The sequence below is a fragment of the Scyliorhinus torazame genome, chromosome 16, assembly GCF_047496885.1.
Source record: "Scyliorhinus torazame isolate Kashiwa2021f chromosome 16, sScyTor2.1, whole genome shotgun sequence".
Lineage (NCBI taxonomy): Eukaryota > Metazoa > Chordata > Chondrichthyes > Carcharhiniformes > Scyliorhinidae > Scyliorhinus > Scyliorhinus torazame.
In genome coordinates this window covers 172,852,099-172,866,738 of record NC_092722.1, presented here as the reverse complement: position 1 = coordinate 172,866,738, position 14,640 = coordinate 172,852,099, and the positions used below count along the sequence as shown (strand labels likewise).

Sequence of the window (14,640 nt, the reverse complement as noted above, 5' to 3'; positions counted from 1 at the left end):
CAATAGCTGGGGAGTGGCTGCAGAGGACAAGCTGCCGTCCGCACAGTGCTGCAGATAGAGCTTATTCACAAGTGGCCATGTTATAAAATTACAGCACTGTACAGTGCGGGATGGAACATTGCTACTGCCCCTCAGATCGTTCACAATCCGGCGCTGCTCACTATAGCGAAGAGAATTTGTTCACTTTTATCTCCATGTGTTCGTGATTGGGGGGGGTGGTGTCAGGTCAGTATGGTCGTGGGGACCGGGGATGTGCCTGTGTGGGGGACAAGGGGTGTGTGGGGGGCTGGGAATGGAGGTAGGGGGTGTGTATTGGAGGGTAGGGGGTGTAGATTGGAGGGTAGGGGGTGTAGATTGGAGAGTAGGGGGTGTAGGTTGGAGGGTAGGGGTGTAGGTTTGTGGGTGTAGGTTGGAGGGTAGTGAGTGTAGGTTGGAGAGTAGGGGGTGTAGGTTGGAGGGTAGGGGTGTAGGTTGGAGGGTAGGGGGTGTAGGTTGGAGGGTAGGGGGTATAGGTTGGAGGGTAGGGGTGTAGGTTGGAGGGTAGAGGGTGTAGGTTGGGGGGTAGGGGGTGTAGGTTGGGGGATGGGGGGGGAAGATTGGAGGGTAGGGGTGTAGGTTGGAGTGTAGGGTGGATGTAGGGGTGTAGATTGGAGGGTAGGGGTGTAGGTTGGAGGGTAGGGGTGTAGGTTGGTGGGTATGGGGTGTAGGCTGGAGAGTAGGGGGTGTAGGTTGGAGGGTAGGGGGTGTAGGTTGACGGGTAGGGGATGTAGGTTGGAGGGTAGGGGTGTAGGTTGGAGGGTAGGGGTGTAGGGTAGGGGTGTAGGTTGGAGGGTAGGGGGTGTAGGTTGGAGGGTAGGGGGTGTAGGTTGGTGGGTAGGGTGTGTATGTTGGAGGGTATGGGGTGTAGGTTGGAGGGTAGGGGTGTAGGTTGGAGGGTAGGGGGTGTAGGTTGGAGGGAAGGGGGTGTAGGTTGGAGGGTAGGGGGTGTAGGTTGGAGGGTAGGGAGTGTAGTCTGGAGGGTAGAGGGTGTAGGTTGGGGGGTAGGGTTGGAGGGTAGGGGGTGTAGGTTGGGGATGGGGGAAGATTGGAGGGTAGGGTGTGTAGATTGGAGTGTAGGTTGGAGGGTAGGGGTGTAGGTTGGAGGGTAGGAGGTGTAGGTTGGTGGGTAGGGGGTGTAGGTTGGAGGGTAGGGGGTGTAGGTTGGAGGGTAGGGGGTGTAGGTTGGTGGGTAGGGTGTGTATGTTGGAGGGTATGGGGTGTAGGTTGGAGGGTAGGGGTGTAGGTTGGAGGGTAGGGGGTGTAGGTTGGTGGGTAGGGGGTGTAGGTTGGAGGGGAGGGGGTGTAGGTTGGAGGGTAGGTGGTGTATGTTGGGGATGGGGGGGAAGATTGGAGGGTAGGGGGTGTAGGTTGGAGGGTAGGGGGTGTAGATTGGAGAGTAGGGGGTGTAGGTTGGAGGCTAGGGGGTGTAGGTTGGAGGGTAGGGGGTGTATGTTGGAGGGTAGGGGGTGTAGGTTGGAGGGTAGGGGGGTGTAGGCTGGAGGGTAGGGAGTGTAGGTTGGAGGGTAGGGGGTGTAGGTTGGAGGGTAGGGGGTGTATGTTGGAGGGTAGGGGGTGTAGGTTGGAGGGTAGGGGGTGTAGGCTGGAGGGTAGGGTGTAGGTTGGAGGGTAGGGGGTGTAGGTTGGAGGGTATGGGGTGTAGGTTGGAGGGTAGGGGGTGTAGGTTGGAGGGCATGGGGTGTAGGTTGGAGGGTAGGGGACGTAGGTTGGAGGGTAGGGGACGTAGGTTGGATGGTAGGGGGTGTAGTTTGGAGGGTAGAGTTGTAGGTTGGAGGGTAGGGGACGAAGGTTGGGGGGTTGGGGGTGTAGGTTGGAGGGTAGGGGGTGTAGGTTGGATGGTAGGAGGTGTAGTTTGGAGGGTAGGGGTGTAGGTTGGAGGGTAGGGGACGTAGGTTGGGGGTAGGGGTGTAGGTTGGAGGGTAGGGGGTGTAGGGGAATGGGAGGTGGGCAGGGGGAATGGGGGGGGGGCAGGGGTAATGGGAGAAGGACAGGGGGAATGGGAGGGGGGCAGGGGAATGGGAGAGGGGACAGGGGAAACTGGAGGGGGGCAGGGGGAATGGGAGGGGTGGAAGTGGAATTGGAGGGGGCAGGGGGAATGGGAGGGGGCAGGGGGAATGGGAGTGGGGCAGGGGGAATGGGGAGGGGGGGCAGGGGGAATGGGAGGGGGCAGGGGGAATGGGAGGGGGCAGGGGGAATGGGAGGGGGGCAGGGGGAATGGGAGGGGGGCAGGGGGAATGGGAGGGGGGCAGGGGGAATGGGAGGGGGCGGGGGAATGGGAGGGGACAGAGGGTATGGGGAGGCAGGGGCCATGGGGTGGGCAAGGGCCATGGGGGGGCAGGAGGCATGGGAGGGGGGCAGGGGGCATGGGAGGGGAGGTATGGGGGGGGGCATGGGTAATCCGCACAGTGCTGCAGATAGAGCTTATTCACAAGTGGCCATGTTATAAAATTACAGCACTGTACAGTGCGGGATGGAACATTGCTACTGCCCCTCAGATCGTTCACAATCCGGCGCTGCTCACTATAGCGAAGAGAATTTGTTCACTTTTATCTCCCATGTGTTCGTGATTGGGGGGGGTGGTGTCAGGTCAGTATGGTCGTGGGGACCGGGATGTGCCTGTGTGGGGGACAAGGGGTGTGTGGGGGGCTGGGAATGGGAGGTAGGGGGTGTGTATTGGAGGGTAGGGGGTGTAGATTGGAGGGTAGGGGGTGTAGATTGGAGAGTAGGGGGTGTAGGTTGGAGGGTAGGGGTGTAGGTTTGTGGGTGTAGGTTGGAGGGTAGTGAGTGTAGGTTGGAGAGTAGGGGGTGTAGGTTGGAGGGTAGGGGTGTAGGTTGGAGGGTAGGGGGTGTAGGTTGGAGGGTAGGGGGTATAGGTTGGAGGGTAGGGGTGTAGGTTGGAGGGTAGAGGGTGTAGGTTGGGGGGTAGGGGGTGTAGGTTGGGGGATGGGGGGGGAAGATTGGAGGGTAGGGGTGTAGGTTGGAGTGTAGGGTGGATGTAGGGGTGTAGATTGGAGGGTAGGGGTGTAGGTTGGAGGGTAGGGGTGTAGGTTGGTGGGTATGGGGTGTAGGCTGGAGAGTAGGGGGTGTAGGTTGGAGGGTAGGGGGTGTAGGTTGACGGGTAGGGGATGTAGGTTGGAGGGTAGGGGGTGTAGGTTGGAGGGTAGGGGTGTAGGGTAGGGGTGTAGGTTGGAGGGTAGGGGGTGTAGGTTGGAGGGTAGTGAATGTAGGTTGGAGAGTAGGGGTGTAGGTTGGAGGGTAGGGGTGTAGGTTGGAGGGTAGGGGACGTAGGTTGGAGGGTAGGGGTGTAGGTTGGAGGGAAGGGGGTGTAGGTTGGAGGGTAGGGGGTGTAGGTTGGAGGGTAGGGAGTGTAGTCTGGAGGGTAGAGGGTGTAGGTTGGGGGGTAGGGTTGGAGGGTAGGGGGTGTAGGTTGGGGGATGGGGGAAGATTGGAGGGTAGGGTGTGTAGATTGGAGTGTAGGTTGGAGGGTAGGGGTGTAGGTTGGAGGGTAGGAGGTGTAGGTTGGTGGGTAGGGGGTGTAGGTTGGAGGGTAGGGGGTGTAGGTTGGAGGGTAGGGGGTGTAGGTTGGTGGGTAGGGTGTGTATGTTGGAGGGTATGGGGTGTAGGTTGGAGGGTAGGGGTGTAGGTTGGAGGGTAGGGGGTGTAGGTTGGTGGGTAGGGGGTGTAGGTTGGAGGGGAGGGGGTGTAGGTTGGAGGGTAGGTGGTGTATGTTGGGGATGGGGGGGAAGATTGGAGGGTAGGGGGTGTAGGTTGGAGGGTAGGGGGTGTAGATTGGAGAGTAGGGGGTGTAGGTTGGAGGCTAGGGGTGTAGGTTGGAGGGTAGGGGGTGTATGTTGGAGGGTAGGGGGTGTAGGTTGGAGGGTAGGGGGTGTAGGCTGGAGGGTAGGGAGTGTAGGTTGGAGGGTAGGGGGTGTAGGTTGGAGGGTAGGGGGTGTATGTTGGAGGGTAGGGGGTGTAGGTTGGAGGGTAGGGGGTGTAGGCTGGAGGGTAGGGGTGTAGGTTGGAGGGTAGGGGGTGTAGGTTGGAGGGTATGGGGTGTAGGTTGGAGGGTAGGGGGTGTAGGTTGGAGGGCATGGGGTGTAGGTTGGAGGGTAGGGGACGTAGGTTGGAGGGTAGGGGACGTAGGTTGGATGGTAGGGGGTGTAGTTTGGAGGGTAGAGTTGTAGGTTGGAGGGTAGGGGACGAAGGTTGGGGGGTTGGGGGTGTAGGTTGGAGGGTAGGGGGTGTAGGTTGGATGGTAGGAGGTGTAGTTTGGAGGGTAGGGGTGTAGGTTGGAGGGTAGGGGACGTAGGTTGGGGGTAGGGGTGTAGGTTGGAGGGTAGGGGGTGTAGGGGAATGGGAGGTGGGCAGGGGGAATGGGGGGGGGGGCAGGGGTAATGGGAGAAGGACAGGGGGAATGGGAGGGGGCAGGGGAATGGGAGAGGGGACAGGGAAACTGGAGGGGGGCAGGGGGAATGGGAGGGGTGGAAGTGGAATTGGAGGGGGCAGGGGGAATGGGAGGGGGCAGGGGGAATGGGAGTGGGGCAGGGGGAATGGGAGGGGGGCAGGGGGGAATGGGAGGGGGCAGGGGGAATGGGAGGGGGCAGGGGGAATGGGAGGGGGGCAGGGGGGAATGGGAGGGGGGCAGGGGGATGGGAGGGGGGCAGGGGAATGGGAGGGGGCAGGGGGAATGGGAGGGGACAGAGGGTATGGGGAGGCAGGGGCCATGGGGTGGGCAAGGGCCATGGGGGGGGCAGGAGGCATGGGAGGGGGGCAGGGGGCATGGGAGGGGAGGTATGGGGGGGGGCATGGGTAATGGGAGGGGGGCAGGGGAGAGGGCAGAGTGTATGGGGGGAGGGGTCATGGGGGCAGGATGCATGGAAGGGGGACAGGGGGCATGGGAGGGGAGGCATGGGGAATGGGTAACGGGACGGGGGGTAGGGGGAATGGGAGGGGAGATCAGGGAGGGGGCACGGGGAAAGGGTGCCGGGGGAATGGGGGGCAGGGGGAATGGGAGGGGGGGAGGGGGAATGGATGGGGGCAGGAGGGCAAGGGGAATGGGTTGGGGCAGTTGGTATGGGAGGGCGGCAGGGGGAGTGGGAGGGCGGCAGCGGGAACGGGCGGGGAGTGGGCGGGGCGGGCGGAGTGGATTGGGGCGGAGTGGAGTGGGGGGGCGGGCGGAGTGGAGTGGGCGGGGCGGGCGGAGTGGAGTGGGCGGGGCGGAGCTGGGCGGAGCGGGCCGGGCCGGGCGGAGTGGAGTGGGCGGGGCGGGCGGAGTGGAGTGGGCGGGGCGGGCGGGGCGGGCGGAGTGGAGTGGGCGGGGCGGGCGGAGTGGAGTGGGCGGGGCGGGCGGAGTGGAGTGGGCGGGGCGGAGTGGAGTGGGCGGGGCGGAGTGGGGCGGCGCGGGGCGGAGTGGGGCGGGGCGGGGCAAGCTGGGCGGAGTGGAGTGGGCGGGGCGGGCGGAGTGGAGTGGGCGGGGCGGGCGGAGTGGAGTGGAGTGGGCGGGGCGGGCGGAGTGGAGTGGGCGGGCGGCGGAGTGGAGTGGGCGGGGCGGGCGGGCGGAGTGGAGTGGGCGGGGCGGGCGGGCGGAGTGGAGTGGGCGGGGCGGGCGGGCGGAGTGGAGTGGGCGGGGCGGGCGGGCGGAGTGGAGTGGGCGGGGCGGGCGGAGTGGAGTGGGCGGGGCGGGGCGGAGTGGAGTGGGCGGGGCGGGCGGAGTGGAGTGGGCGGGGCGTCCTGTTTGCGGCTGCTATGCTGTGCGGCGCGGGTGACGCCGGGCCAGGGCGGAGCGGCGGCTGCTTTCATTGTGCTGCTGGTCAGCCGGCCGGGGAATGGCTCCTGTCAACACGGGGCCCTGAGTACTGCAGGGAGGGGAGGGAGGAGGAGGGAGAATGGAGAGGGAGGTGAAGCGAATGGAGAATTAGGAGCGGGGCCGCGGGGAGGATGATTTATTTAATTCTGCTGTCCGCTCTGGCTGGGGCCGTGTGCGTGCTGCTGCTGCAGCTTTTGCTGCTGTACCGCAATAAAGCCGAGCCGGTGCCCCGCCATGTGCAGTACGTCAAGCCGGTGGTGGAGGCCCCCCTCGGGGACTATTTCAGCGGCGGTAAGGAGCCTCCGGCCTCTCCGGACTCGGGTTGCCCAGTGTCCGGCGGCAGGTCCGAGAGCTGCCACTTCCTCAACGCCATCTTCCTGTTTCTCTTTCGGGAGCTCCGGGACACCCCCATCGTCCGGCACTGGCTGACCAAGAAGATCAAAGTGGAGTTCGAGGAGTTGCTGCAGACCAAGACAGCGGGCCGCCTGCTGGAGGGGCTCAGCCTGCGGGACATCTCCCTGGGCAACGCGCTGCCCGTCTTCAAGAGCGCCCGGCTGCTGCAGCCCCTGGTGCCCGGGCCTCAGGAGGAGGAGGCCGCCGGCTCGGCCTCCGCCGCCGGGGTGCCCGACGAGCTCAACTTCGAGCTGGAGCTGGAGTACAACGGCGGCTTCCACCTGGCCATCGACGTGGACCTGGTGTTCGGCAAGTCGGCCTACCTCTTCGTCAAGATGAGGAGGGTGGCGGGCCGCCTCAGGCTGCAGTTCACCCGCCGCCCTTTCACCCACTGGTCCTTCGCCTTCATGGACGAGCCGCTCATCGACTTCGAGGTGAGGTCGCAGTTCGAGGGCCGGCCCATGCCCCAGCTCACCTCCATCATCGTCAACCAGCTCAAGAGAGTCATCAAGCGGAAACACACTTTACCCAACTACAAAATCAGGTAAAAAGTCCGTGGCCGGCTGCTTACACCCTGTCTGTGGCTAGTCCAGCTACAACTTTCTGCAGTCCTCAAATCAAAATTAATTAAGCCTTACTGCATCATGCTGCATGCACCCCTTAGTCATCTCTTGGCACAGAGTTAAATTACAGATGGTCCTTTTTCCCTCCCAGGGGAACCTACAGCCCCATGCCCTCCAACCTACACCTCCTTGCCCTCCAACCTACACCCCCTACCCTCCAACCTACACCCCCTACCCTCCAACCTACACCCCCTACCCTCCAGCCTACACCCCCTACCCTCCAGCCTACACCCCCTACCCTCCAGCCTACACCCCCTACCATCCAGCCTACACCCCGTACCCTCAAACCTGCACCCCTACCCTCCAACCTACACCTCCTTACCCTCTAACATACACCCCTTTACCCTCCAACCTACACCCCCTTGCCCTCCAACCTACACCCCCTTGCCCTCCAACCTACACCCCCTTGCCCTCCAATCTCCACCCCCTTGCCCTCCAACCTCCACCCCCTTGCCCTCCAACCTCCACCCCCTTGCCCTCCAATCTACGTTATGGGATTTTAAAATGTATTTGTGGAACTTGAGTGTTGCTGACTAGACCAGCATTTATTGCCCATGCAGATTTCCCTTGAGAAGGTGGTGGTGGCGAGCCACCTTCTTGATCTGCAGCCCATGTACGTAGGCCTTCAGTGCTATTTGGAAGAGAGCGCCACTATACTGACTCATTGACCGTGAAGGAACGGCGATATTGTTCCAAGTCAGGATGGTGTATGACCTGGGGAACATGCAGGTTGTGTTACCAGCATCTGCTGCCCTTGTCATTCGAGGAGGCGTAGGTCACGGGATTGGAAGGTGCTGTCAAAGGAGCCTTGACCATGCATGTTGTAGATAGGAGTGAGTGGGGTGATAATCAAATGGGCTGCTTTGTCATCTCATTTATTCTTTGGGATGTGGGCCAGCATTGAATGGAGAGCAGACTCGATGCGTCAAGTGGCCTAATTCTGCTTCTATGTCTTATGGTCTTATTTGTTGTGCACCCAAAATTGCCCTTGAACTGAATTGCCTATTAATGCATCTCTGAGGGGAGCTAAGTGTTGTAGGCCAGACAAGATAGAAATTGCAGATTTCTTTAGCTAGTTGAGGGGGGTGTGGGAGTGGAGGGGTGGGAAAGGTCGGGGGGAGTGGAGAGGTGGGAAAGGTCGGGGGAGTGGGAGGGTGGGAAAGGTTGGGGGGAGTGGGGGCTGGGAAAAGGTCTGTTGGAGTGGGGGCTGGGAAAGGTCTGTTGGAGTGGGGGGCTGGGAAAGGTCGGGGGGGGTGGGGGGCTGGGAAAGGTCGGGGGGCGGTGGGGGGCTGGGAAAGGTCGGGGGGGTGGGGGGGCTGGGAAAGGTCGGGGGGAGTGGGGGGCTGGGAAAGGTCGGGGGGAGTGGGGGGGCTGGGAAAGGTCGGGGGGAGTGGGGCTGGGAAAGGTCGGGGGGAGTGGGGGGGGCTGGGAAAGGTCAGGGGGGTGGGGGGGGCTGGGAAAGGTCAGGGGGAGTGGGGCTGGGAAAGGTCAGGCGGAGTGGGGGGGTGGGAAAGGTTGGGGTGAGTGGGGGGCTGGGAAAGGTAGGGGGGAATGGGGGGTGGGAAAGGTCGGGTGAGTGGGGGGCTGGGAAAGGACGGGGGAGTGGGGGGGTTGGGAAAGGGTGGGGTGGTGGGAAAGGCCGGGGGGAGTGGGGGGCTGGGAAAGGTCGGGGAAGTGGGGGGCTGGGAAAGGTCGGGGGAGTGGGGGGGCTGGGAAAGATTGGGGGGGTGGGAAAGGTCGGGGGGGAGAGTGGGGGGCTGGGAAAGGTCGGGGGAGTGGGGGCTGGGAAAGGTCAGGGGGAGTGGGGGCCTGGGAAAGATCGGGGGGAGTGAGGGGGCTGGGAAAGGTCAGGGGGAGTGGGGGGTGGGAAATGTCGGGGGGAGTGGGGGGCTGGGAAAGGTCGGGGGGGAGTGGGAAATGTCGGGGTGTGTGGGGGGCTGGGAAAGGTCGGGGGGAATGGGGGGTGGGAAATGTCGAGGGGAATGGGGGGTGGGAAAGGTCAGGGGGAGTGGGAAAGGGTGGGTGGGAAGGTCGGGGGGAGTAGGGGGCTGGGGAAGGTCGGGGGAGTAGGGGGCTGGGGAACGTCGGGGGGAGTAGGGGGCTGGGGAATGTCAGGGGGAGTAGGGGGCTGGGGAAGGTTGGGGGGCTGGGAAAGGTCGGGGGAGTGGGGGGCTAGGAAAGGTCGGGGGAGTGGGGGGCTGGGAAGGGTGGGGGTGGGTGGGAAAGGCCGGGGGGGAGTGGGGGGCTGGGAAAGGTCGGGAGAGTGGGGGGCTGGGAAAGGTCAGGGGAGTGGGGGGCTGGGAAAGGTCGGTGGGGGGGAATGGGGGGCTGCGAAAGGTCGGGGGGAGTGGGTGCCTGGGAAAGGTCGGGGGGGAGTGGAGGCCTGGGAAAGGTCAGGGGGAGTGGGGGGCTGGGAAAGGTCAGGGGGAGTGGGGGGCTGGGAAAGGGTGGGGGGTGGAAGGTCGGGGGGGGGAGGAAGGCCAGGGGGAATGGGGGGTTGGGGAAGGTCAGGGGGAGTGGGGGGCTGGGAAAGGTCAGGGGGAGCTGGGGGCTGGGAAAGGTCAGGGGGAACAGGGGGCTTGGAAAGGTCTGGGTGGGTGGGAGAGGTCAGGAGGAGTGGAGGTGGGAGAGGTCTGGGGGGCTGGGTGAGGTCGGGGGGAGTGGGAGAGGTCGGGGGGAGTGGGGGGCTGGGAAAGGTCGGGGGAGTGGGGGGCTGGGAAAGGTCGGGTGAGTGGGGGGGTTGGGAAAGGTCCGGGAGTGGGGGTTTGAGAAAGGTCGGGGGGGGGGAGTGGGGAAGGTCGTTGGGGGGGGGGGGGGGGAGTGGGGAAGGTCGTTGGGGTGGGGGGGAGTGGGGAAGGTCGTTGGGGTGGGGGGGAGTGGGGAAGGTCGTTGTGGGGGGGGAGTGGGGAAGGTTGTGGGGGGGGAGTGGGGAAGGTTGTGGGGGGGTGAGTGGGGAAGGTCGGGGGGGGAGTGGGGAAGGTCGTGTGGGGGGGGGTGAGTGGGGAAGGTCGTGGGGGGGTGAGTGGGGAAGGTCGGGGGGGGGAGTGGGAAAAGTCGGGGGGGGAAGTGGGGAAGGTAGGGGGGGAGTGGGGGTCGGGGGGGAGTGGGGTGCTGGGAAAGGTCGGGGGGAGTGGGAAAGGTTGGGGGTGTGGGGGGCTGGGAAAGGTCAGGGGGAGTGGGAAATGTCGGGGGGAGTGGGGGGCTGGGAAAGGTCGGGGGGGAGTGGAGGGCTGGGAAAGGTCGGGGGGTGTGGGGGGCTGGGAAAGGTTGGGGGGGGAGTGGGAAAGGTCGGGGGTGTGGGGGGCTGGGAAAGGTCAGGGGGAGTGGGAAATGTCGGGGGGAGTGGGGGGCTGGGAAAGGTCGGGGGGGGAGTGGGAAATGTCGGGGGGAGTGGGGGGCTGGGAAAGGTCGGGGGGGAGTGGAGGGCTGGGAAAGGTCGGGGGGAGTGGGGGCTGGGAAAGGTTGGGGGGGAGTGGGAAAGGTTGGGGGTGTGGGGGGCTGGGAAAGGTCGGGGGGAGTGGGAAATGTCGGGGGGAGTGGGGGGCTGGGAAAGGTCGGGGGGGAGTGGAGGGCTGGGAAAGGTCGGGGGGAGTGGGGGGCTGGGAAAGGTTGGGGGGGAGTGGGAAAGGTCGGGGGTGTGGGGGGCTGGGAAAGGTCGGGGGGTGTGGGAAAGGGCGGGGGTTGTGCGGGGCTGGGAAAGGTCAGGGGGAGTGAGAAGGGGTGGGAGAGGTCGGGGGGAGTGAGAAGGGGTGGGAAAGGTCAGGGGGGGAGTGGGGGGGGTGAGAAAGGTCATGGGGAGTTGAGGGGTGGGAGAGGTCTGGGGGGTGGGGGGGGGTCTGGCGGGGGGTCTGTGTGTGGGAGAGGTCGTGGGGGGGGGGGGAGGGAGAGTGTGGCCAGGGGGGTTGGGAGTGTGGGGGGGGGGGGGGGTGTCGTTGGTTAGACCAGCATTCATTGCCCATCCCAAGTTGCCCTTCAGAAGGTAATGCTGAGTAGTATTTTGGTTTATTTAACAACTCAACAATACAGCAACATGCAGAAACATCGGTGGAAAGGCGCCACGAATGAGCAGCCCACACCACCGGAAAAGGACAGACCAACGCCCTGCCCGAACTGCAGCCCCACATCGGTGGAAAGGCAACCAAACGAGTAGCGCAGACAACCGGGAAAGGACACACCGATACAGGACATGGCAGAAGAGTGAGGGAGTATTTTACCAAACTGTACAGAGCATACCAAAAGACAAGGACCCATGAACTGCTGCAGTGCTTGAAGTGTAGCTACACGGACTACTGTCAGGGAGGGAATTCCAGGATGTTGCCCCAACAACAGTGAAAGAGCGGTGATATGTTTCCAAGTCAGGGTGGTGAGTGACTTGGAGGGGATCCTCCAGGTGGTGGGGTTCCCAGGTATCTGCCGCTCCTGTCCCTCTAGATGGTACTGGTCGTGGGTTTGGAAGGTGTTGTCTAAGGAACCTTGGTGAGTTACTGCAGTGCATCTTGTAGATGGTGCCAGGGTTTGGATGCTTATGGAAGGAAGAGCGATCAAGCGGGCTGCTTTGTCCTGGATGGCGTTGAGCTTCTTGAGTGTTGTTGGAGCTGCATTCATCCAGGCACAGTAAGAAGTCTTGCAACACCAGGTTAAAGTCCAACAGTGTTTGTTTCTAATCACTAGCTTTCGGAGCGCAGCCCCTTCCTTGGGTGAAGTGGAGAGTATTCCATTACACTCCTGACTTGTGCCTTGTAGATGGTGGACAGGCTTTGGAAGGGTCAGGAGGCGAGTTACTCGCCGTAGGATTCCTACCCTTTGACCCACCCTGGTAGCCACTATTAATGTGGCTCGGCCAGTTCAGTTTCTGATCAATGGTAAACCCCAGGATGTTGATTGTGCGGGATTCAGCAATGGCATTGCCATTGAATGTCGAGGGGCAGTCCTACATCTCTTGTAGGAGATGGTCATTGCCTGGCATTTGTGTGGCGTAACTTGCCACTTGTCAGCCCAAACCTGGATATTGTCCAGGTCTTGCTGCATTTGGACATGGACTGCTTCATTATTGGAGGTGTTGTGAATGGTGCTGAACATCGTGCAGTCATCCGCAAACATCCCCACTTCTGACCTTATGATGGAAGGGAGGTCGTTGATGAAGCAGCCATAGATGGTTGGGCCTAGTTGTGGGGGGCCAGTTTAGTTCAGTTGGCTGGACAGCAGATTTGTGACGCAGAATGAAGCCATCAGCACGGGTTCAATTCCTGTACCGGCTGAGGTTATTGATGAAAGCTCCGCCTTCTCAACCTTGCCCCTCACCTGAGGTGTGGTTAAATCACCATCAGTCAGCTCTCCCCCTCAAAAGGGAAAGCTGGTCATCTGGAACGATAACAACGTTACTTTTTTACAAGTCCAATATGTCACCGTCTTCCCGGCTGAGATTTTGGATTTTGAGGCACAGCTCAGCATGAAGGGAAGCAACAGTCTCCCTTATGAAGCAGCAGGCCTTTTCCTATGATGTGCACTATGGCTTATCACCATCTTTATCATATATGATGTATATTTTGCTGTATAACTTGTATATGAAGGGTGCTATCCCTTTCAGCTAGTCTGTCCAAACAGTTCACTGTGGTCAGGGGGGAATATTTTCCAATACTGGTATTCACCTCTCCCACCCCCACACCGCCTGACCTCTTGGAAGTTAAAATTGCCATATATGTGAGACAGACCAGATGGACTGTAGGTAGATTGATTTATTATTCACTCTTCAACCACTGAGACAACTTGGAGGGGAGCACAGGCGAGTGCGGTTGTGGTGGGGGAGAGAGAAACCCAGTGGAGTGTTTTAGTTGACTTATTGTTCATTCTGTCTAAACACTGAAACACTGTGGGTGGCAATAAACAAAGCAAAAAAGATGCTGGATTGTATTGCTTAAATAGCTTGTGCTCAAATCCTCTGGAGGTTATGTTGAAGTAACATGCCCCGATCAGACTGTACCTGCATTGCTGTATACGGTTGTGGTGTTTAGCATGGATGACTCATTCTGATTCTAGGGTCAATAAAGAGAGAATCATGCTGATCCTTGGTGAGAAGCAGTAAGGCTGCGAGAAACTACTTAATAAATTAGGGCCTGGAAAATTATATTGAAGCAGAGTTTATACACCGAGAAAAATAGTTCATCTGAAACAATACTGTCAGACAAGATGACAGAACACCATTTCATGATTCTGAAGGCCAAGTTTAACCAGACATCAGGAAATAATTCTTTACAATTGACAGCTGGAATAGGATGCCAGGAAGGTTGGTTGTGGCCAAGTCAGGAGTAATTTAATAAACAACTAGGTGCTGCAATTGGAGGGCTACTGAAGGATTAGATCAAAAATAGTTTGAAGGGCCTTCTTCATCTCAACTTATTATCTAATGACCTTTACTTTAGCAAGTGAAACATTCCTCTGTGCAACATCAAAGTGTTGTGTTTTAATAAATGGCATTCTGATACTCTTTAAAAGGCCTGCTACTTCATTGGAGATGCTGTTGGTCCCCTTCATCCTGAACTGATCCTCCACATCAAGAAGCTTGATGTGGTGTATTGGTTATGTCATTGGACTAGTAATCCAGGAGCCATTGGGATTGAATGGTGCAGTAGGACAGTTACTAGGATATGAGTTCAGACTAACTGAAGCTGTAAAGGTTTCAACAGAACAGGACTTAAAATGGCATACAACTAAAGATAATTTGTTGGCATTTCATAACAGTGCACTTTCTTTGTATAGCATGCACTCTTTATTTGGCATGACCTTTCTGTGACACAATCATGCCTGCACACTTGTATCACTAGAGAGAGCTTCAGAAGGGCGAATTCTCGTATTTCGACCTGTGGTATGACTAATGCATCCACAGGAGAAATACACCTTGTCCAGACTTGCAGTGGGGAAAGCTCTGGGAGATCCATTGCTTCTCAAGAAATCAAAAACCTTGCTTGAAGCCCATGGATTATTGCTGATTGATTATTGCCCCCCCCCCCCCCCCCCAATTAATTGATGCACTTGTGAGGTATTAAAATACAGGTGGTGCTTGATTCTGATGTTGGGAGTCCAAAACGTAAACTCTTTATTTCCCCAGAAAATGTAAGCACTTTGAACAGACTGCTGAAAGGGAAATAGTGAATCAGCACCCCACTTTACACTTTTAAAGAAAATTGTGTTGAGTGTCAAAATAGGTTGTCGATTAACTTTTTCCCATTTTACCCTAATGCCTCAGAGAGATTTCACCCCCTAATTTGAAGTAGTTTTTTGAACTTTTTTATCACTCATACCTTTATTTCTTGTAACATGCTGTCTCTCAAATATATTATTCCAGCGCGAACGGGTTGAATGTGCTTTGTTTATTCATAGTCAATCGGAATCTTAATCCTGAAGCCGTATTCATTGCTGCTTCATTTTGTGCCAAGAGCACGACTGGGTACGTTTTTACTTGTGTTGACTTCACCAGTGCTTCACTGAGCGTGCCCACTTAGTTTCCTTGGAGACATATCGTTTTTATCATAAATACCTAGTGTTCTATTTGCTCTGGCAACTGTTCTTGTACAGTATGTTTTGTTTATTCGGTTAACATACTTTTTCTGGTCCATCTAATGTAACAATATGCCCTTTGTTTTGTGATTTTCTTTCTTTTCCATGCCGGTGGCAGTTACTTTACTTCTCAATGCTAAACATAATTTGCCTAAATGCTTAAGGTTTTAGATATTCTAGTTCTGTCCCTCTTTGATAAGTTGAATT

General features: G+C 59.1%; 1 protein-coding gene across 1 annotated transcript in view; it reads left to right on the top strand.

Moving 5' to 3' along the window:
* The first annotated feature begins 5,822 nt into the window (after positions 1 to 5,822).
* pdzd8 (PDZ domain containing 8) overlaps positions 5,823 to 14,640 on the top strand; it is a 260,442-nt gene continuing 251,624 nt past the window's right edge. Inside the window, 1 exon segment of the mRNA XM_072479485.1 lies at positions 5,823 to 6,807. Within this exon segment, the coding sequence (XP_072335586.1) occupies positions 5,995 to 6,807 (813 nt within the window). The 5' untranslated portion in view covers positions 5,823 to 5,994.